This window comes from Carettochelys insculpta, chromosome 8, assembly GCF_033958435.1.
Source record: "Carettochelys insculpta isolate YL-2023 chromosome 8, ASM3395843v1, whole genome shotgun sequence".
NCBI lineage: Eukaryota > Metazoa > Chordata > Testudines > Carettochelyidae > Carettochelys > Carettochelys insculpta.
In genome coordinates, this window is record NC_134144.1 from 1073307 (window position 1) to 1096987 (window position 23681).

General features: G+C 48.2%; 2 protein-coding genes across 3 annotated transcripts in view; both read left to right on the forward strand.

Annotated features, from left to right (window-relative positions):
- Positions 1-16155: 16155 nt before the first annotated feature.
- LOC142016830 (uncharacterized) lies at positions 16156-19178 on the forward strand. Of its 2 annotated transcripts, XR_012646398.1 has the most exons (3): positions 16156-16360; positions 17095-18563; positions 19049-19161. XR_012646398.1 is itself a non-coding variant. In XM_075001167.1 (2 exons), exon 2 carries the CDS (start codon positions 17227-17229, stop codon positions 18406-18408), a length of 1182 nt encoding a protein of 393 aa, XP_074857268.1. In that variant the 5' UTR covers positions 16156-16360; positions 17095-17226; the 3' UTR covers positions 18409-19178. The 2 variants fall into 2 exon arrangements, 1 of the variants encoding a protein (XP_074857268.1); XM_075001167.1 differs by having other exon boundaries at positions 17095-19178.
- A 1535-nt stretch (positions 19179-20713) lies between these two features.
- The window catches only part of S100B (S100 calcium binding protein B), a 34684-nt gene continuing 31716 nt past the window's right edge, over positions 20714-23681 (forward strand). The window contains exon 1 of the mRNA XM_075001170.1: positions 20714-20824. The gene's annotated coding sequence lies outside the window, so the exon portion shown is untranslated. The remainder of the gene's footprint in view (positions 20825-23681) is intronic.

Genomic DNA, 23681 nt, shown 5'->3' on the forward strand with positions numbered 1-23681 from the left:
GGGTATTCCAAGAGGATACCCGTCTCTCCGCAGCGGTCCTCTCGGGGACCAGCTGCACTTAATCCGATTACCCACCACCTATCTTGGGTTACTGCTGGGTAGTCACCTATTGTGGAGCACCCACGGGGACACATCTCAAAGAACCACCGTTACTACGGTGAGTAACTTTTCTTTTCAGCGCTTCCTTAGTAAACTTTGAAATGGCCATTTGCATGGCCATTTCGAAGTTTGGGGCTAGTGTAGACACGGCCCTTATGGTACTTTCCTTACATTTTCCAGGCAAGCAGTGTTCTAGACCAACCTTGTGTACTGGATGAGTTCTAATGAAATTGCTCTCCGGAAGCACACGGGTACATCCTACATATGACTCATAGCAGTACACCTTATTAAAAGTGCCATACTCCCTTCCCGTTTTTTACTACAGAACTCTAAATCATGACAGACATCAGAGTTCAATTTTTTCGTTAAGTACATTCCTGTGAGTGCTCCACTTGGGTGTTGGTGTGTCCTTACACCAGCGCTCAGAGATTCTTCTATAGCCATGATTTCCCATGTATGTGCAGTAGCACCACAGTACTGTGTGGTGCATGTGTGGCACAGGATCCCTCAGTTCCCTCTCTGCCCATCCTCAGCTGTAGATGGAGCTTTGTACTCTCTCTGCAAAAGAAGTTAGTAGTTTTCCTGTAGCCTGTCAACGTTGCTTGTCCTGTTTCTGTTAGAGTTTTACAAGGGGGGAAAGAAAAAAGTTCTTGTTTGTGTAGGGTGTGGTCTGGTTGTGGGGTTTTTTGGTGGCATCATCACCATGCTGGGCTCCATGGGCTTTAGGTGAGGCACCACATACAAGGAAGCCATGCCAGTCTCTGACAACTACACCTGCTGCATTGTTTGGGTGAGGGCCACCAGATGCAGTCCTGCACCCATTGCTCCAGGCTCACAGGGAGGGCCAGGAGAGACTGCGCCAACAAGCTCAAAACGTATCTTTATGAAAAGTCCCTCCGACCACCAGCCCCAGAGCAGCCTTCTGGACAAGACTTGGGCACGGGCCACTGAAGGTCCAAACTTAGCATGTTCCTCTGTCTTGGTTGGTATCCCTCCCGCAGCAGCCGACTCGTCTCTGGCACATTCCTGGCCTCCAGTGCTGTCTGCATGACCTGTGCTAATGGGAAAATTTAATGCAGTTTCCCCAGCACCATCTAGGCTGGCACCATCGAAGACAGCTCCCTTGGAATTGAGCAGCAATCAATCAGCACCCCTGAGGCCATTGGCACTGTCGGCCTCGCTCGCCTCCACTCCGGGGCAGAAGAGGTTGTCAAAAGTCAGCCCACCCTCCATGCTGGACCCAGAGCACAAGTGGCACTGTTCAAAATGTCCATGCCACCCACATCCAGACACAGGATCTGGCATCATCCCGCTCCCATGCTGCACCAGACTCGGCATTGACACAGCACCGGGACGCCGTGCCATCAAAGTCTTTGGCACTAGAGCATGGCACAGCATCAAAGCAGTGCTGTGAAAGCTCATTATCCAGGGCACATCTGGCACCAGGCCCAGCACCACTTAACCCGTCCTGTGTATCTGTGGCTGTTGATGTTCCTATGCATGTCCCAGTGCTCAGGGTTTTCACACAGCTAGGGGGTAGACCTCTCACTCTGAGAGGTAGCAGTTCCAACCGCAGGAGGGTGGGCTCATCCCAGCACTCCAGTCCTACACCCCCCTCCTGGCAGGATGTGCCTCCCACCATGGCATATCTGCAGCTGTTACCACCATGGTTTGCGCACCACTACTCCCATCAACGCAAGCCAATGTCACTATGGTCATCCGGCAGGCACAGTCGTCACACTCCCATGCTCTATCGGCACCGTCCCTGAAATCCAGCAGTCATCGAGTGTTGCCACAGCCTACGACATCAGCACCATAGCAACCATCCCAATGTTCAGGAACTGATGTTTCTATATCAGAGGGCAAACAGATTCCCTCCGCACCCCTCCTCACACTCACCAGACGATGCACTACTCTCGGTGTCGCCCACCTCCTGTGGATGATGCCATCGCATTCCAGGAGCTTTTCCAGAGGGTGGCTCACGTTCAGGAAAGAGATCTGCCAGAGGTGCCAATCAAACAACATAGGCTGGTCTGCACATTGCAGCCTCCTCCTTCCTCTCATTGCCATGGACCCTGTGAATATCATCTGGCAAACACTGGCATTCGTCCCACCTTCAAACAAGAGGGATGACAAGCAGTATTTTGTGTCTTACAAGGACACACAGTTTTTATTCACCCATCCACAACCCAACTCGCTGGTGGTGGACCCTGTCCACAACAAGTCAAAGTCCTCCCATTCAACTCCCCAGGACAAATCCAGTAAAAGATGGGACATTATGGGATGCAAATTTTACTTGTCTGGCACGTTGCTCTTGCGAGTGGTGAGCTGAGTGGCTGATTATGACCTCTGGAGCTAATCAAAGTTGCAGGAGTTGGTCCATCTTACCCAAACAGCACCCAGCTCTCGCTAGTCATTTGAGAGGGGCAAATTATCGTCTGCATTGCTTTGCAGTTTGTGGTGGACATCCCAGACATGGCAGCAAGAGTCACGGCATCCATCTTGGGGATGAGGTGCACATCCTGGCTCCAGTCCTCGGGGATCCCCAAGGACTTACAGCAGAAGCCGGGGGACCTCCCCTTCAACAAACACTTGTTTGCTGCAAAGACTGATGAGGTCCTTCATTCTACGAAGGATTCCCACATGATGTTGTGCACATGGGGCATTTCCGCTCCTCCAGTTAAGCGGGCTCACTACTCCCCTTACTAGAGGCCACGGGAGTAGTTCCAACAACAGCAGCAACTGTGCTTTGAACCATGCCAGCGCCATAGGTCCCAGCAGCAACAACCTGAACAACAGTTCTGAGCATGTGGTCGAGATCCTGGGAGATTTTCCTGTCCTGGCTATTGCACAGCATGGGCACCATCCATTTCACCATTGCCTACACCCATTTTTCCACCACTGGGCTGCCAGTACCTCAGACAAGTGGGTTCTGGAGCTAGTGGCCTGGGGGTACTCTATCCTGTTTACCTCTACCCTGCCTACCCACCCCCGCAAGCTCATCCTTCTTCATGGACTCTTCTCACAAGCCATGGACTTCTAGTCGAGCCTCAGCTTCCAGATAAACTACAAGAAGTCCATGCTTCAGCCCAGGCAATCCCTAGCGTTCACTGGGGCTCACATAAACACCACCACCGCCAAGGCCACACTGCTTCTCCAAAGGTTCCAGGCCCTACGTGATCTTATCCTGGTGGTAAGTCTGCCTCAAGCTGCTGGGGCACATGGCCGCTACCACATGTGGTCAAACTGTCCAGACTTTGCATGTGTTATCCTCAGTCTTGGCTGGCTACATACCATACTACGTCCAGGGACCCACTGTCCAAAACCATGGGCATCCTGCTGCACATTCTTGCCTGTCTCCAGTGGCAAACATGTCTGCATAATGTTCTCAACATGGTGCCATTCCACCAGTCACCTCCATCAGTCACCCTTACTATGGATGCCTCCATTATGGGTTTGGGGGCCCACCTGGGCTCTCACACAGGTCAGGGCAAATGGTCCTTCACCAAACAGGCGCTTCACATCAATCTTCTGGAGCTCTGGGTGGTCGACTATGCCTGCAGGCACTTCTAGAGACACCTGGTGAACAGGTCTGTCAACATCCTTTTGGACAACAGCTACATGTACTATATCAATCATGAGGGCAGAGTTTGATCCCCCTCCCTGAGTGTACTGGCCGTAAAACTGGACCAGGTGCCTCTGGCATCACATCGCCCCTACTGCCACACACCTCCCCGGGGTGTTAACTGTCACAGCGGATGCTCTTTCATTCAGTCATTCATTGACCACCATGAGTGGAAGATCAATATGGCAGCCCTCCATCACATTTCAACTTTCAGGCCAACCATGCATAGACGTGTGTGCCACCCAAGTCAAGAGGAAGTGTCACCGATATCGCTCCAGAGCATATCTAGGGATACGCTCCCTCAGGGATGCCTTCTCCATCAAGTGGGATGCCGCCTCCTTTACGCATTTCGTCCCTTTGAGTCACAAGCTTCTGATCAAGGTCAGACTAGTGTGGGCCTCCCTCATTTTGATAGCCCTGGCATGGCTGAAACAAACTTTGCATCCTTACCTGTCAAGAGAAGACCAAGTTTATGTGCATTAATAATAAACAGGAAAGTGAAATCACAACTGTAGGAAAAGCAGTGCAAGATGGTGACCAGTTTGTGCGCATGGGGAGCGTTACCAGCAAGAACAGAGACACTGAAGAGGACATCAGTGCAAGAGTAGGAAAGGTGCAACAAGCTTTTGCCGTATTACAACCAGTCTGGTGTACAAGAGCCATTTCAACAAGAATCGAACTACATATTTCCACTTCCAATATGAAATCAGTGCTGCTGTATGTCTTGGAGACCTGGCACGTTGTCCCGAGCAACATTAAGAAAATTCAGACATTCTGTCAATGAATGCCTTAGACATATTCTCCAGCTAAAGTGGTATGACAGAATGTCAAGGAAACCTTGTGGACCAAAACAAACCAGAAGCCAATGGAGGTCCAGATCAAGAAGAGAAAATGGCGATGGGCAGGTCATATACTGTGTAAGGACTGCAAGGAATGTATCACGAGACAAGCGTTAGAATGGAATCCAAAGGGAAAGAGGATGTCCCAAACAAATGTAGAGGTGAAGTTTCCTGGCAAAGTAAAAGAAGCTGGCTTAATGTGGGATTAAATCAAAACTATAGTCAAGGATTGCAAGAGATGGAGAGTGACTGTTGAGGCCCTGTGCTCCACTAGGAGCCCAAAGGATTAATCATCATAATCACAACTAAGAGGGATTAGGTGGCGTAAGTAACTCCCAGTTGCATGAGGGAACCCAACTTAAAGAACCAGCTGGGCAGGCTTTATAAACCCAAGAAGGTAATAGCAGAGAGGGTTGCCAGGACATAAGCTGCAGTCATTACTGGGAGGAGGGAGGTGTGCTTTGGGGCTACAGAAGGGAGTAGCCTATGGTTACTACCATCTGGTGGACAGGGAAGGAGTTGTACAGCTGGCAAACCCAGAGATGATGGAGGCAGAGTGCCAGAAAGCAAGAAAAGGGGATCAGGGAAAGGCAGCAGTAAGGTCCAGGAAGGAAAAGGCCTTTGATGTCTAGAGGATACCTGTATTGGAACCCAGATTAGAAGGCAGGCCCTGGTTCCCCTGCCAGACATTGGGGAAATGGAAGGTTGCCTGAGACTATTTTTCAGAAGAGACTTTGATACTCCGGAAGAGTGAAATGTGCATAGCATGCATATGCTCTGAGCCAGGTCACAAGGAGCACTCGGAATCACAGAGGCTGAGAGAGAGCATTGCAGTAGGCGATGAAGTGACAGAAGGGGACCCCAGGCCGGGAAACTAATCCTCTTGAAATGCCCACTCACTCTGGGGGCAAACAAACTTGTTGTATCATATTTCATCAGAAGGGCTCTATTTATGGTGCTTCCTGGTCTTGAGTCAAAATGCGATAGAGTCAAATGCTGTTCATCAGGACACTGAACATTTTTGTCCACTCCCCATGGTTCAGAATGGTAACTACCAGCAACATTGCCTTCTCTGCATGTGGGAGATGGTCTCCCACAACCTGCAAGATGCTTATTTTCATAATGACACACATCCCTTGCACAGACACTTTGTAAATTTTGGGAGGGGCAGAGACCAACACCAGTACTGCAGCCTACCCTTCAGCCTCTCCAGCACCCCCTCAGTCCTCTCAGCCATCGCATCGCATCTTCGCCAGATGAAAATAATCATCTTTCCCTATCTAGATGAATCGTTTCTGAAAGGTCCTTCGTTTTTCAATGTACAGGCAGCAGTTAGCCTGGCTCCTCTTCCACTCACAAGGTCCCTGCCTCAGTGCAGAAAAGTGTACTCTCTCACTCATTCAGTTAACAGATTTCATCAGGGCCACTTTGGACCCCTCCACTGCCATAGTATTGTTGCTCCTATGTCCAGCCTCATCTCAATAATTCAACAGACTGCAAACCAGAGCAAGGGTCTGCCTCCAACTTCTGGGCCGTATGGCAGCCAATGAGTTTGTGACACTTGGCAAGACATTGTTCCCAGCCAGGCTTGAAGACCATCTATACATCCAAACACAGTCTAAGTTGTTGTCCTTACCTTGGAGTGTCCTTGATTCTTTATGCTGGTGGAAGGCACCCTTCCAAAACCTCAAAGCTCAAGCCAAATGGATCCTACAGAAGGTGATACTTCATTTTGGACTACAGAGTGGTGTGTTTTTTTGTTAAGGCTTTCCAGCACCTGCTACCCCATATCAGGGGCCATGCAGTCAGAATAATGCCAACACAGTAGTGTGATTCCACCAAATCAGTAAAACTATGGAATGCATGCATATTGCACTGCATCTACCATCCTGCAGAGCTTTAGTGTCTCCAAGACAGGTTCTCTGTCTTCCCCTGACAGCCAAGCTCCAGTCCTCATCAGGAATCACGATTCATCACCTATCCCAATCTCTTTGCACTTCACCTTAAGGCATGGGTGGGTGCTGGATGGCTCTCTGGTATAGAACAAGATTGCCCCCCAGAAGTACAAACAGCACTGCTTCATAATAACTCCATGGCAAGGACAATATACCTGCAGACATATTTCCAGATAGTTATAACCAACTATCTCTACCTCCCCTCAATTACTTGCAGAGTTTGAGGCTTATTGCTGAGCTCTGCTGAAGTACACCTAGCTCCCACCACAGCTTTGCACTCACCACGCTGAAAGGTTTTCAGTCTTTGCCCATACAACTAGTACAAGGATTATCGAGGCCTGTTCAGTCTCCTTACTCCTGTCAAGGAACCAGCTCCACCATGGGACCTTAAGTTCCTTAAGGAAGCCTCCATTTGCAACCTATCCAGAGTTTCATCTGTCCCTTCAGACTTCATTCCTCATAGCCATCATTTCACCAAGAAATTAGAGTAGGTTGCACCTTTGCTGGGAAACATGGTGTTTTGTTGTGATAAGACCACGTAACATGCATGTTTTTGTGTCCTACCTAAAATTTCCTCAGAATTCCAGATTAAGCAGGAGATTCACCCAAGTGTATCACCCAAGCCTCTCTCTTTTTGGGAGAGGACGCAAGTCTCCATACACTGGATGTAAGAGTCCCCATCTTTACTACAGAGGATTACACCCTTTAGGACTTCATCCATGCTTTTCATCTCAACTGCAGAGCAAATGAAAAAACTGATTTCCACACAAATGGGTTCCAGTAGGCATCTTAATCTGTTATGAACCCTCAGTGGGTCACTCTCTTCTCCACCCCAAAAGAGACTGCTCATTCTACCAGGGCTTCAATCTATCTTTGTAGCTCCACTGAAAAATATGCTAGCTCAGGCACCTGCTAGGCAGCCGTCTTTGGTGCATGCATTTTACCAGCACTATGTTCTTGTGCCTACTTCCAGAAGTGACAGAGCATGGGAAAGCTCTTCTATGGTGCATACATCACCTTCCCCTGTAACTGAAGTACTACTCTGCAATCTCCTCATGTAAGACGCCCATAGGGACATTACTCAAAGGAGGTGAGGTTACTTTGTTCAGTAACTGGAATTCTTTGAGCTTTCTGTCTTGTGGGTAGCCCACTACCAGCTCGTCTTCATCTGTGACTCAGTCTTTTGCTGGACTTCTTTGGTTAAGAAGGAACTGGAGTGATGGCAGCAGGGCCCTGGCTGCTACAAACCCACATCCTGGGAGACAGATGCAGAGGGAACACCACTCAAGAACTCCAGTTACTGTACCAGGTAAGAAATCTCTCCTTGTAAGGAGGTAAACGAAATGTTAAGACAATAGATCCCAAATAAGAATAGTCCAGCACATGCTTGAAAGCAGAGGAAGATCTTAGTTTCAGGGATCCTGTCTCCAACAAAACTGCAAGACTTGTTTTCCCAACACTGGGAATTAACCACTGCACTATAAGCAATTAAAATATGACTTTGGCCCTGTGAAGGGAGGTTATCAAAAGATAGAGAAGGATCTAAAAATGTGATCCCGGGAGCAGACAGCCTGAACTGATGTTGTGTTAAGAGACCAGATTATGCCACCCAGTTTTTAGAAGTCTTGGAGGCTCTCTGTTGGAACTTTAGACATACTCAGTATGCTATGATGTAAGATGACAAAGTGAATGAGGGAATGCCTTACATTGGACCAACCTCTGTGGGTAAAAGAGACAAGCTTTCAAGCTACATTTTTTTTAATGTCTGGGAAATGTACACAGAATGTCACAGCTACAAGGTAGAACAGATTGTTTAACGTAAGTAGCTAACATTTCAAGTGGTCACTCAAGACGAAGTATCTCATTGACATGCTTCTAGTATTGGGGCAGAAAGGAAGGTGGAGCTAGAGAAAAGCAGCTGGTCGTATTGGTTTATAGATTGACTAAATAGACCCATGGTGTATTAAAACAATGATTTTTAAGCATGTAGCAAAATAAATTTAAGTACCAAGTGCATCTTTTGATAGAGTTGTGCAGGTTTCCATCGCAGATGAGTCGTCATAGGTCCCATGTAGAGCGATCGGTTTATGAAAAATGTTCCTCAGCAGGCAGGGAGCTTCTTATTTTCCTGAGTGAGTTCATTCAAGTGTGCTAATTGTTTTGTTTCACCCACACTTGCTACTGGGTCGTTTGGTGGACTAAATGGGGTACACCACATGTGCAGTAGCCATGGGTTTGAAAGGTGTGCTGTAAGGAGTATTGATCAGTGTGGAAATATATCTGCAGATGTTGCATCTGGTGCTGCTTTGAGTTGGGAGCTTGCATCTTGTGAAATGGGAGTGATGGGTTGTTGAAGGCCAGAAGAGGGTTCAGGAAAGATTTCTTTCAGAATAAGGTCCTCATCAAACGTGGGTTTTAGGTTATTTGCGGATACCCAGCATGAGCTCCAGTGTGTTGTGATAGGTATCAACTAGGGATGTGTCATTGGAGGGGTTTTATTTCTGTCTTAAAGTGAGTTCTCCTGTGGCATTTGGGTCCCTGTTAAGCTTGGTATGTGTATAGGCTGGTTAAAGGTCTAATATTTTTTTCTCTGAAATGCTTTGGTTCTAAATCTAAATAGTTTTGCTGTGTCTGTCTGTCCATCTCTCCTGGCAAACTTCTACCATATTCTCCCCCTCCTCCCCCGATTATTGCCAGCCCCAGTCACCCTACGGAGCCCCTTTACACACCATGCCACCAGCCCTCACCCAGCCAGTGCAGGGCCTGGCCCAGGCTCCCAACAGAGGGCCACCCCCCTCCCAAATCCCTGGCCAGCCCAGGGTCTGGCCCATATACTTTGGATATGTATTACAAGAAGTTTGTCTAGAGCTTTCTTCCAGACCAACTTCTGTTTGCAAGCAGGCTTCTAATAAACCATTAAGAAGGTTGTCTGGTCACTACTGGTTAGAGCTGATCGCAGCACCAAGGGACTCAGCTCAAAACCTGGGCTGACTGTGGGAGAACTGCACTATTCCACCTGGAGAGAGGTGGCAGCTCTGGAGACCTCAGACCTGTGCAGTGTGCTCAGAGAAAAAAGCAAACCAGAGGTGCAACTATCCCAGAAACTGTGAAAATATTTTTGACTGGAGGTGGTAGAAAATGCCAATAATCATGTTTAGTTACAATACACTAAAATGATTAAATACCCAACTGTTTGCTTATGGAGTGGCTGCAAACAGCCAAGTACAGCACAGTATCAGTTGTCAGAATTAGGTATCTGTGATGACTGCATGCTGGTATTTCTATTTTAAACATGAAGTGATCTGTAAGTTTAAAAATATAATTTTTGAATGATCATACTGCATGTTGCTATTTCTCTTTAAAAGACCATTGTGAGCTATACTAGACAAAAAACGTTCTGCAGTTTTTCCATGATTGCTGCATTTAGCTATGCAGATGTGCATTTCCTCCAGATATAGACACAGCAATGATTGCATTAGTTTACAGTAGATTAGAGGCTGTATCCCATATGTGATTAGTTAATGTATAAAGACTCTGAGGGCACATGGTTTTCTGATGTTTGCATGTTCTGCTGTCTTCAAAATTAAGGGAATTTTTCTGAGGGAGGTGCTCTCTCAGGTGGGCCAGAGTTCTAAAGCCCTGCTGGCAAGCGACCAGGTGCATGTGAACAGGGTGGTTGCTAACAGGAGGGAGTTTTGAAAGGGGCTCTCCTGGGGAAGGAGGGGGCAAACTACAGCACCTTTGGGTAAGTGGCTCTCTGGAGTGTGTGGGTGCCTGGGTTTGGGGGTTCTGGGCCTGGGTTTCTATCTGTTTGGTGTTTGGAGTGCTGAGCTGTCTGTTTGTTTGAAAGGCCATGTGCTCAGGCTGGCCATGTGCTCAGGGTGCGTGCTGACTGGCTGAGTGGTAGTCAGAGGGAGGGGTTCTCTCACATAGGCCAGAGCTCTAAAGCCCTGCTGGCAAGCGACCAGGGTGGTTGCTAACAGGAGGGAGTGTTGAGAGGGGAGTTTAGAGAGGGAGCTTAGAGGGAGCTAGTTACTACTTCAGGTGTAAGAGGCAGCATCATCCCCAACTGCTGGCTGGAGCTGAGGGACCCGCTGGAGCATGAGGAGCGGGGGGGAGCGAGATCGAGGGATGTCAGTGGTGGGCAAGTAGTTTGGGGGCATCTGGTACGGCTGCGAGGATGGCAGCACCCACGGAGGCTGCTTGCCGCGTGCTGGCCCAGGTTGCATGGCTTCCAGGCCCAGTCCTGCGCTCCCTGCATGCATGCGCTGCACCAGATCTGTGGGGCTCCAGGGACAGCCGTAGCCAGATGAAGAGTTGGTGGCTTTGGCTGGGACCCAGGGTGCAGCTGGGCTGCGAGATCGGCACCTTCCTGGAGGACGTGGGGCTGCAGCAGCGTGTGGCCAGGTGTGGAGAAGCCAGGGGATGGGGGACCTGGGGGCAACTAGAACTGAGAGGGGGCAGTGTGGTGCAGTCGGGAGACATGGGAGTGGATGGGGGGAAAAGGGGACAGGGAGGGAGGATCTGGGGGGTGATGGTAGCCAATGAGAGGCAGAGGGTTGGGGAGAGGAGGGTCCTGGGGAGGCGAGGTGGTTGTCACAGGGAGCTTTGGGGACATGTGGCACCAGGGAGGTGCAAGAGGTAGTGGGACCGTACCCACGTTCTCCATGCCCCACTGCCTTGTGGGTTATCCTGGAAAGGAGCAAGGCTAAGGGAGTAAACCCTGACAGAAAATCCGGAGGGGAGTCCTGAGGCGGTTCTGTGCCAACTTCTAGCATTGACCCAGCAACTCCTACAGCTGAGCTGGTACCAGACGTAGAGGTTATCCTCTCCTTTGGACTATATCAGTAAAGCCGAGAGGGGAACACTGGCATCTGGGCAGCCCAGGATCCCAATAATCGCCCAAGCTCGCGCCTGGAGAGGTACTCCAGCATTGCTAACAGCGTTGAACCAACACAGGAGGTAACAGATACTGGTTATAAGCTCTTGCTTGATTGGCATAGACAACAAGCGCCAGGGGTTGCCTCCGACGGTGGGAGAGATCGTCGCATCTCACTGGACAGTCACCGCCCGCCTCAAGCTGGGCAGCCCCCAGCCAATAGGGTACTGTCCCGCCACAGTCCACCTGCCTCACTGGGGGTGTGAGGCTTAAGGTTCCCAAACCTGACAAGTGACCTGAAAGCTGAGCACCAGGCAAACCAATAAGAAAATCGACAAGAAAAGGAAACCATCAAAGTTTTAAGCTTGCTTGCTGGAATGTGTGGACCATGCTGACAGGTCTGCCTGAAGATCTTCAGGACATCAGCGACACCCGAAAGACTGCTGTCATCAATGAGGAACTGAAGAGGCTCCAAGCTGACGTTGCTGTTCTGCAAGAGACACGTCTTGCGGATTCAGGATCTCTAAAGGAAAAGGACTACGCCTTTCTCTGGCAGGGTAAAGCCTGAGAAGAACCCAGGGAGCATGGTGTTGGCTTCGCCATCAGAAACACCCTTCTACAAATGGTGGAATTACTCATGGGTGGATCAGAAAAGACTCCTTCAGGTCGTACTTCAAACTTGCGCTGGTCCTGTCCACCTGATCAGCGCTTACGCCCCAACCCTGTACGCCGCACTGGAAGTAAAAGACACGTTTTATGATGTGCTTAGTGCTGCCATAGCACAAATACCTGCTCACGAACAACTGTACATTCTGGGTGACTTCAATGCAAGAGTTGGAGCCGATCGTGACTCGTGGCCTTCCTGCTTAGGCCACTTTGGTGTGGGAAAAATGAATGAAAATAGTCAGCATCTTCTCAAACTTGGCATGTACCACAATCTGTAAATCACAAACACATTTTTCCAAACCAAGCCACAGCACAGTGTGTCATGGAGACACCCACGCTCAAAACACTGGCATCAACTAGACGTGGTCATTGCTAGACGTGATAACCTCAAAAATGTCCTTCTGACACGCAGCTATCATAGTGCTGACTGCTATACAGATCACTCGTTAGTTTGCTCCAAACTCAAGGTGATTCCCAAGAAGCTGCACCGCTCTAAACCAACTGGAAGGCCCCACATCAATGCCAGAAAGACAGCTAACTCAGAGAGAGCTGAAAAGTTCAGAGCGACCCTCGAGGAGAATCTGCGCAACAACCCTGGGGGTGCCGATGTGACATCCAGATGGCAGCATCTGAGGGATACAATGTACAACACGGCCTTGTCGGTGTTTGGAAGAAGAGCTATAAACACAAATGACTAGTTCGAAGCTAACTCCAATGAGATGATTCCAGCCATCAAAAAAAAAGCGCGCTGCGCTCCTGGAGTACAAACGTTCACCAAGCCAGAATACCCTGCAAGCGCTCAGAGCAGCCAGAAAAACAGTACAGCAGACGGCCAGGCGCTGTGCCAACAACTACTGGCTCGAGCTATGCAGCAGCATCCAGACCAGTACTGACTTTGGTAACCTCAGGGGAATGTACGAGAGCATCAAGAAGGCATTAGGACCCACCCAGAACAAGATGGCACCTCTGAAATCCAAATCTGGTGAAGTCATCGCTGACAAAGCCAAACAGATGGAGTGCTGGGTCAAGTACTACTACGAGCTGTACTCATGCGAGAACATTGTGGTCGACTCCGCCCTCGATGCCGTCGAACTCCTACCAGTAATGGACGAACTGGACCAGGAACCAACTGTGGATGAACTGAAGAAAGCCATCGACAACATTGCAGTAGGAAAGGCCCCGGGCCAGGATGGTGTACCACCAGAGGTAATCAAGTGTGCCACAGACACTCTCCTGGAACCCCTACATGAGCTACTGTGCCTGTGCTGGAGAGAGGGAGAGGTTCCACAGAACATGCGCGACGCTAACATCCTAACCTTGTATAAGAACAAAGGAGATGGAAGTGACTGCAATAATTACCATGGAATCTCCCTCCTAAGCATCACTGGTAAACTGTTCACTTGTGTCATCCTCGGCAGACTCCAGAAGATTGCTGAGAGGGTGTATCCTGAATCACAGTGCGGATTCTGCGCAGAGAGATCTACTGTCGACATGGTCTTCTCTCTGAGGCAGCTGCAGGAGAAATGCAGGGAGCAGAGGAAGCCACTCTATATTGCCTTCATCAACCTAACCAAGGCCTTCGACTTGGTCAGCAGGGATGGACTGTTCAAACTGCTCCACAAGATAGGCTGTCTGCCACAGTTACTCAAGATGATCCAGTCTTTCCACGAAGACATGAGAGGAATCATCCAATACAATGGCACATTATCGGATGCTTTCAGCATCAGGAGCGGTGTCAAACAAGGATGCGTCCTTGCTCCGACATTGTTCGGGATCTTCTTCGCACTCTTCCTTAAACACGCCTTTGGATCTTCAACAGAGGGCATCTTTTTGCACACAAGATCTGACAGGAAACTGTTTAATCTTGCAAGGCTGAAAGCTAAATCTAAGGTGCAGGAAGTCCTCATCAGAGATATGCTGTTCGCAGATGATGCTGCTGTCGTGTCACACACAGAAGACCAGCTTCAGAAGCTGCTGGATCGGTTCTCCAAAGCATGCAAGGACTTTGGGCTTTCCATCAGCCTAAAGAAGACAAATGTACTTCCTCAGGATGTTGCTGTTTCTCCATCAATCAGCATTGACAACTATACGTTAGAGGTCATCCACGAGTTCGTTTATCTCGGGTCCACTATCACTGACACCCTGTCGTTGGACACTGAGCTAAATAGGAGGATCGGTAAAGCAGCCACAACTCTGTCCAGACTCAGCGAGAGAGTGTGGAATAACAACAAGCTGTACACTCACACCAAAATGCAAGTCTACAGAGCCTGCATCCTCAGCACCCTCCTTTACGGCAGCGAGACTTGGACCCTGTACGCCCGCCAGGAAAAGAGGCTGAACGTCTTCCACTTGCGCTGCCTCAGGCGCATCCTTGGAATATCATGGAAGGACAGTGTGTCCAACACCACCGTCCTCGAGCAAGCTGGAATCCCAACCATGCCCCCCCTCCTCAGGCAGCGTCGGCTCCCCTGGCTTGGCCACGTCCACAGGATGAATGGTGGAAGGATCCCAAAAGACATCCTGTATGGTGAGCTAGTCTCTGGCAAAAGACCTCCCGGACGCCCCCAGTTGCACTACAACGATGTTTGCAAGAGAGACCTCAGGGAAGGAGACATCAAGCTAGACAGCTGGGAGGAGCTGGCAGACGATCGCAGCAGATGGAAGCAGGAACTATACAAGGGCCTTCAGCAGGGTGAGTTGAGGATCACACAGCTAGCAAAGGAGAAGCGAGCGCACAGAAAGCACAGCAAGGACCTGCCAGACACCCATTACATATGCAGCAAGGACTGTCACTCTCTTGTGGGTCACAGCCGACGCTGCAAATGAGGATGCCAAACGGAACTATGAAGGGCGCGATCTATAGTCTACGTAGACTGAAGGCTGCTGCTACTCTGTGAAATATGTTTGTAAATTAGAAAGTATCCCTTTTTTGTAATTAAAATGCAGCATTAAGAGCATAAATATTACGTAATGCTACAGGCTCTTCTGCCCCATTTGAAATTGGGTTATCTAAAGCAACCACACGGAGAAGTCTTGTGGCACCTCATAGACTAACAGATATTTTGGAGCATAAGCTGTCATGGCATGAGCGGGGGGGGGGGGGGGGGGGGGTGTTTCAGAGGGGTATTTAAAGAGGGGGTCCCAGTAAGAGGGAGGGCCGGAGCTGACATGGTCTATTCAGCACGCTGGAAATGGCCCCGTCTCAACAGCACTTACCAAAAGAGGAAAAATCCCGTCAGAGCGGGGCGGGGGTGTGAGCCCCTGTGCCGGTCTGAGGGGAGCCGTTAGCACCCCCGGCAGGCCCCTGCCTGTGCACGCTGGGAGCCCCTCCCGGGCGGTGGCCGATCCGGGGTTCAGGGCGTCACCTGTGCAAGGCACGGGCAGCTCGGCGCTGTCTCTGCTCCGCTTCAGGGCCTCCCTCTTCGAGCGGCCGCTGCGTGTGCGGGGCGAGTGACGCGCTCCGCCGCGGGGCTCTGCCTCGGCGCTCCTCGGGCGGGCGGCGGGCGGCGGGGCACTGCCGGTGCACGAGCACGCGTGGCGCCGGCCGCGGGGGGAACGTGGCGGTGCGCAACCTACGCGCCTTTCCAGGCCTCGCGGAGGCCTGGGCACGTGGCTTGTCTGCCCCCCTTCAGGCAGAGCCGGGGCTCCGGTGCGGCCCAGGAGGCACAGCTGGCGGCCGCGGGCGGGCAGCCGTCTCCTCCCTGCGCGGCGCGGCTCGGCCCGGCCGGTCCCTTCCCGGCGGCAGTGGGGCCGGAGGGGGGGCGGTGGGGGAGGGGCAGCAGGCTTGCTGAGGCGGGGTGTCTAGGGCTCGGCGTTACCTAGGTGACGCGGGGAGCGTCGCGCGCAGGCGCAGAGCCTCTCGCTAGAGGCCGCTGTGAGGCGCGTGTTCTGGCTTGACCCCTGTGAGCCCCTGTAGGAAACGAGGTTAATACGTATCGGAGGGCAGCCGTGTCAGTCTGCATCTGGAACGGCCGCGAAGGGTCCTGTGGCACCTCGTAGGCTAACAGGCGCCTGGTGAAGTGCGTCTGCGCCCACCAGAGCTCCTGCTCAGCCCTTCTCTGTTAGTCTGTGAGGTGCCACAGGGCCCTTCGTTAAGGCTAATAAGGCGCTTCCTTGTGAGGCCCCGCCCCCTCCCGTCCCACGAGCGTGCGTCGCGCATTCCAGTCGGGGCAGGGTACTTCCGGCAGGTTCTCGTCACGTGTGTCTCCCACGTCTCCAGCGAGCGTGCGCCGGGCTTCCGCGCCGCGGGGATTACTTCCGGGTCGTGGAAGCGAGGCCGGGAAGCTGTCGTTGCCGGGTAATAACGGTAGTTGGGCGCCGCGGCCCTGTCCCTGAAGCTGCCGGGCGAGGGGGGCGCGGCGGCCTGGCCAGGGAGCCCGGCGCCTCGGCTGTGCCTGGCCAGCCCCGCGTGCAGAGGCCGGCGGAGCTGTCGGGCGCGGGCTGCTCCGGTCCTGCGGTGGGCACGGCCGTGTCCCGCCCGGGAGCCGGCGGCGGGCGGGGCCACACGCTGCCGCCAGCCGCTCACCTGTCCCCTTGGCGGCCGGCAACGGGCGAGGGCGCTGGGCCAGCACCCGCCGGCACCGTGTCGGGGAGCTCTGGGGTCCCCTGCTGCCCTGGGGCGTAGGCGGAAATGTGACATCTCCACCGTTCGCGCTCCGTGTCTGACCTGGCTGCCCTGTGCTCCTGGCACCCCCTGAAACGTGTAGCAGCCCGGGGCGGGGCGGGGCTGCGAAGCGCCTCCAGCGCTGTTGGGTTCATGGCTTCCTGCGGGAGTCAGACAGCTGCGTCTGAAAATTTTCCCTAGGCTCGTTTCTGGCTGAGTTAAGAATGATAGTGGTGGAGATGGGCCAGTGTCAAACCGGGGGCAAACCCGAGCATGTGAGACTAGGGCACTGCAGCACAGCACGTGACAGGTAGACTGTAGAGAAACACTGTGAGACAATGGGGTGCTTATCTCATTTCCATCAACCTTTTTTTCTGAAACTGCATTGTGAGGGTGAATGTCATTCTGTCATCTTTTCCCCCTTTCAGGTGTTAACTGTTCATCTGTGTATCTGGCAATGAAAATTGTTCATCTTTAAATTAAGGAGACCGCAGTTATGATTCTCCGTGGCTGAGTACTGTTCCCCCTGCCATCATTACGTTACATGCCAAGTTAACACAATGATGAATTCTCAAAGTTTCTCATTACCAACAATGGTGCCCAGTAGCTCTGTTATTAATAGTTCAGTGACTAGTAATTTATCAACAAACAATCCACCCAGCAAATCAGTTCTCATTAGCAAACCATTTAAATGCTCTGAATGTGGCAGGTCTTTTGCCCAACTAACAGAGCTGGAGCTTCATGAGATGTCTCACGCTGCAGAGCGACCATATCGCTGTGACCTCTGTGGAAAATCCTTTGCACAGACATCAGCCCTAGTGAAGCATCAGCGCGTTCACACAGGAGAGAAGCCTTACAAGTGTCCTATGTGTGGGAAGACCTTTGCCCTGTCCTCTGGCCTGGTACTGCATAAGCGCATTCACACTGGTGAGCGACCTCACACCTGTCCTCTCTGCAGCAAGAAATTCATCTCTTCCTCCCATCTTGCCCTGCATCTGCGCTCACACACAGGTGAGAGGAAGTACAAATGCAATGTGTGTGGGAAGCTTTTCTTACAGTCCTCTCACCTTGTGAGGCACAAAGCAATCCACACAGGGGAAAAACCCTTCAAATGTGAGGACTGTGGGAAGAACTTTGGACGTGCCTCACATCTGAAGACTCACCAACGTGTCCACACAGGGGAGAGGCCTTTCAAATGTACCCAGTGCGAGAAAGCCTTCACTCAGAAAGCAGGGCTGATTCTGCATGTTCGCCTTCACACTGGGGAGCGGCCCTACAAATGTGACAAGTGCGGAAAAAACTTTCGTTCTTCTGCTCACCTCATGTCACATCAGCTCCTTGAGTCTGGGGAGAGGAATTTCAAATGTAACACATGCAGTAAGGCCTTTAAGCAGGCCTCTTCTCTCAAGCAGCACCTAAAAACACATGAAGCCCGTGAACCTCATCGCTGTTCTGTTTGTAGCCGAACATTTTCTAGGTCCTCTTATCTACAGCTTCATATGAGAACACACAGTGGGGAGCGACCCTATCATTGCATGGTTTGCAACCGGACTTATGCCAAAATGTCTACATTTGAGAAACATTGTAAAAAACACCAGCAAGACGAAGAGAGGTGCAGCATCAGGCCGAGAGCAATGACTACACGGGCAAAAGCACTGGCTGAAAAGAAAAGACAAGAGCAGAAAAAGCAGCAGCAAAACGACAGCCCAGAACTACAACATCAGCCTGATGGCGAGCAGTAATAGTCACCTAAAACCATTACTAATGTGGTGCCACTTGCTGCCACCCCAAGTGGGGGATAGAGTGGTTGAGCTAATGTCTATAAAACAAAACCCCTGTGTCATATCACTGTTGTTCAAGAAAACATTCTGAAGTGGAAATCTTTTGCATATTGAAGGTGCCATGTAAACACTTTTCTCTGTCACACCGGACATCTCTCCAAGTTGTCGCCCAATCATCCATGCAATCTGTTGTGTTCAGAATGTTACCTAGAGTTTCACAAAGTTCACCCTTAATTATTTTGTTTTAAATAGGTGGGATGCTTTTTCTAAGCTAGAGTCATAAGGGTTACCAGTCAGCCAAAATGTTCAGTTTTATAGGGATTGTTTTGTTTCATTGTGTTTTGTTTTTAAAGGAGGGGGTGGGGAGTTTTTGGATGCCAGAGGTAAATTGATATCCATTGGGTGAAGATTAGTGAAAGTGACATTCCTGCACAAAAGGAGTCTAATAGTTTGCTTACACTGATACCACAATTGAGTCCAGAGAGATTAATGGAATTTCAACCTATTAACGGAATTTCAACCTGTGAAGTGCAGTTTGTTTCTCAAGCACTGTTAATATCTAGAAAATAGTGTCTTGAGACTTTTTTCTTACTTTCCCAAGGAATTGGCAGAAGTTGTTCTTCTCAGCATCCAAGCACTGCTTGGTGTCTTCAGTGAAATATGTTTGAAGAGTGGCAGGTCTTACTGTGATGCTGAAGATCAGCTTTTATTCATCATTTTCAAAAAATCAATAAGGCAAGTGGGCAGAATTTGTAATTTAGGTTAATTTGAACAACAGTGAACTTCTGAAACCCCATTTTGTATTGGTGTGCTTTTTTAACTAACCTTTTCACAATAGGAAATTTATTGTTGGAAAGAGATTCTAATCTGTCCCTTTGTTTGATCAGATGAAGCATACTATTAATATATGGTTGTCTTTGATTAGTGAATCTCTTGCATTCAGAAAACTTGGAAATACAATGGATGGACAAGTTATTTCATGTTAAATATGGCCAAGAGATCATCTTTAACAGAATTGAGATAACAGTCTATGGATTCTGAGGCGCATTAAATGTATTTTTAAAGTGGATTTAAAAAAAAATAGGGAAAAAATATGGTGCCTTTATCAAAGCATAGCTTTTTTTAAACTGATGCTTTGTTTTAAGTTATAAGCTTTAAATCATTTGAGCAACACTATTCTAGAACCTATTTCAAGTATTTACTTATCACTTGTTACACAGAAAGTCACTTATGCCAAGGAAAAAATGGAAGAACTTGTTTGCATACTTTGAGCACGTTTCAATGCGCATTCCTTATTTTCTATGTTGAGTACATTCACTTTTTCCGATTAGGTGCATTTTCATGCCATTGTGTGGAAACACATATATTGCACTTTAAGGATATATTTAAAGAGGCATGTTATCTTTTAGTCTCTGCCTACTCGCAACTCTGTGGTTTTAGGCCAAAAAATACACTGTTGCAGTTAGATTGAAAACTTACACATTATGAGTTATCCTGTAGGGGAACTGAATTCAATTAAATAGCACAGTCACAAGTAACAAAACTGGTAAAAGACTCTTCTGACTCATGTTCAGAATTTACTGTCCGGTGGATATACTGAATTACAAACAAGTCTTTCACAAACGTGCTCTTTTTACATAGCTAATTGTACACTTCATCATTCAACAGACAAACGGAACTTCTGACATAAATCAGAGTTTATTCTCATGGTAACTTATAATGCAAACTTTTGCTACAGGCTTTAGATTCATTCTGTTGTGAATGGCAATGTTCTTTGAGAGGGACCAGACTCACTGGGATATAGCTACAGTCCTGTGATGCAGCAGTGCCATATACCTAGAGTTTATCTTTTTGTACTTCAATACACCTATTAAAATAACCATTATAAATAGCTGTCTGTTTTTCCATCCTGACACTTCTGTTTTTAATCCTTTTGCTACCCAAAATAAATTGGGAATTGCTAGTTGTTTAATTTCCCTTAAAAGTTTAAAATGGCTTTAGCTAGCTGTATAATGTTTCTCTGCTAGTTGTGGTAGTCCCCTTGCAAAATGTAGACATTGTAGTCATGCTGTGTACTTACTTGCAATGAGGTGTGCCCTCACTCAGAATTGAAAGACAATGACAAACTTTTTAAAGGTTATTTTATTCCCTCCATGTTGCTCCTTTGTGCTTATTTCCATTTTACAACCCCACTCTCTCTCTCTTTTTTTAACCTTCCCATTTTGCTTTTTCAGTTTCCTGCTCCGTCAGCTGTCTTCTCCCAGTGATTGGATGCCGGATCAACCCAGAAATTGTAAATTTAAAAAAAATGTTCCAGGAGTGTTTCAAAGTGGAAAAATGAAAGTATGCTCCATTATGCCCTGAATGCTACACTAATGTAAGTAAGGCTGGGCAAATCCTACAGATTAAAATATAACTCCTAAACTAGAGCAAGTTAAAAAATGCAATTCATGGAAATTCTTCTAACCCCTGTATTTTTTAAGCCTAATGCACAAAGAGGAAGCAGAAAAAACATCTTCTGGCTTCTCTCTCACAAAAATGAAAGAGACTTTCCATATGGAAGTAATTTATAACACCTGATTCTAATTACCTGTAAATTTCAAGATCTGTCCAATGGCACAATAGTTTGTTTTTACAGGGAAATATTTTCCCTGTTGGAGCTAGGAAGGCTATTTTAGTGAAATGCCATCTTCCCGATGGAATGAATTAATCTCCTTCCCTCTTTCAGTAATCAGTTGTATGCTTACAAGACAAAAAAGGAGTCCAGTAGCACTTTAAAGACTAACAAAATAATTTATTAGGTGATGAGCTTTCGTGGGACAGACCCACTTCTTCAGACCATACCCATACCAGAACAGACTCAATATTTAAGGTACAGAGAACCAAAAATAGTTATCAAGGTTGACAAATCAGAGAAATTGTAATCAAGGTGGGCAAATTAGAAGAGCAGGGGGCGGTATGAGCGGGCAGAAGTCAACAGTCAGATAATACAAAGTATGTAAAAGAGTCCTTATAAAGGGCCAGGTAATTGCCATCCCAGTTCAAACCATGTTTTAATGTGTTGAATTTGAATATAAAAGAGAGTGCTGCACCCCCTCTCTGTAGGCGATCCTTAAAGTTCCTTTTCAGTAAAACACAGACTTTCAGGTCATTAACAGAATGGCCCATTCCATTAAAGTGCTGGCTGACAGGTTCGTGATTTAGGAGTGTTTTGGTGTCTGTTTTGTGTCCATTCATTCTTTGAGAGTGTTGTTTGCCCTATATTCATAGTATGTGGGCATTGTTGGCACATGATGGCATATATGATGTTAGTTGAGGAACATGAGAATGTGCCCACGATTCTTTGAATAACCTGGTCAGGTCCAGTGATGGTATCTCCAGAATAGATATGTGGGCAAAGTTGGCAATGGGTCTTGTTGCAAGGAAAAGTTACAGGATTGGTATTACTGTGGTATAGCCTGTGGTTGCTGGTGAGAATCCTCATAAGATTAGGAGATTGTCTGTAGGAGAGTACAGGTCTGTCACCTAGGGCCTCCTGGAGTGTGGCCTCCTGATTAAGGATAGGTTGTAGGTCTTTAATGATGCATTGCAGTGGTTTGAGTTGGGGGCTATAGGTAATGACCAGTGGTGCTCTGTTGTTTTTTTTGGGCCTATCTTGAAGTAGCTGGTTTCTGGGTATTCTGTTAATGACCTGAAAGTTAGTGTTCTACTGCAAAGGAGCTTTAAGGATCACCTTCAGAGAGTATGGAACTCTTTTTTTTTAATATTCAAATTCGACACATTAACACGTGGTTTGAACTGGGATGGCAATTACCTGGCTCATTATAAGGACTCTTTTACAAACTTTTTGTTTTATCTGATTCTTGACTTCTCCCCCCCACCCCTGCTCATACTGCCCCCTGCTCTTCTGATTTGCCCACCTTGATTACAAGTTTTCTGATTTGTCAACCTTGATAAACTATATTTGGTTCTCTGTGCCTTAAATATTGAATCTGTTCTGGTATGGCTTTGGTCTGAAGAAGTGGGTCTGTCCCACGAAAGCTCATCACCTAATAAATTATTCTGTTAGTCTTGAAAGTGCTACTGGACTGCTTTTTTGTTTTGACAGACTATAGACTAACACGGCTATCTTTCTGTTACTATGTTTACAAGAGACTGGGTCAGCCCTGGCTTGTAGCCCTTATCTTAGCATTTTGTGCTGAGAAAATGGTAGTGGAGATTTTTACCATAGAGCAATTTCCCACCAAAGTAGGATTCAGAAGTCCAAAGTATATCATATGTGATCTGTGTCACTCATCACAGTGCACCAGTCTAATTCATTCATTGGGCACTAAAAAAAAAAAAAAAAAGCTTTTGTGTCAGAGGTACATGGAAAAATCATAAAAGCCTTGTTTCACTTAACATAGTCTAGTACAGGTTGAACCTCTAGTCCAGCACCCTCAAGACCTGTCCAGTGCCAAATGAGAGAATTTGCTGGACCACAGGTCAGTGTTGTCTAGTACATTAGCAACACTTCCATTGTTTACTGGACTCTTAGAAAACTGCCACAGAACACTGAGAGCCAGGACTTGTGGCTTTAAATAATTTTTATGAGACCACAGGAAACTTGGCCACATGCCACCCATGATAAGTGGTCATCTGTTTAATTAAAATCATGCCAGATTATGGACGTTGCTGGACTAAAAAGATTCAAAATTGGAAATGGGAGGGATCATGGGCTATAATAGCAGAGGAAAAAAGAGGAACTAGGCAGAAATGGGAGGCAAAAGCAAATCAGGATCTTAGATGCCTATATACAAGTGCAAGAAGCATGACTAATAAGCAGGAAGAACTTAAAATCCTAATAAACACAACTATAATATAATTGGTATCACAGAAACTTGTTGGGATAACACACAACTGGAACATTGATATAGAAGGGTACAACTTAGGAAGGATAGGCTTTGTTAACAGGGAGGAGGTGTTGCCTTACATATCAAAAATGCACACACCTGAACTGAGGTGGAGATGGATGCAGGAGACAGATGTGTTGAGAGTCTCTGAGTTAAGTTAAAAGGGGTAAAAGACAAGGGTGATGCTGTGTTCAGGGTCTACTATAGATCATCTAGCTAGGTAGAAGAGGTGGATGAGACTTTCTTTAAACAATTAACAAAATTATCCAAAACACAGGACTTGGTGGTGATGGGGGACTTCAACTATCCAGACATAAGCTGGGAAACTAACACAGCGAGGCA

Coding starts and splice junctions, on each gene's coding strand:
- LOC142016830 (XM_075001167.1), top strand. CDS start 17,227: ATGATGAATTCTCAAAGTTTCTCATTACCAACAATGGTGCCCAGTAGC.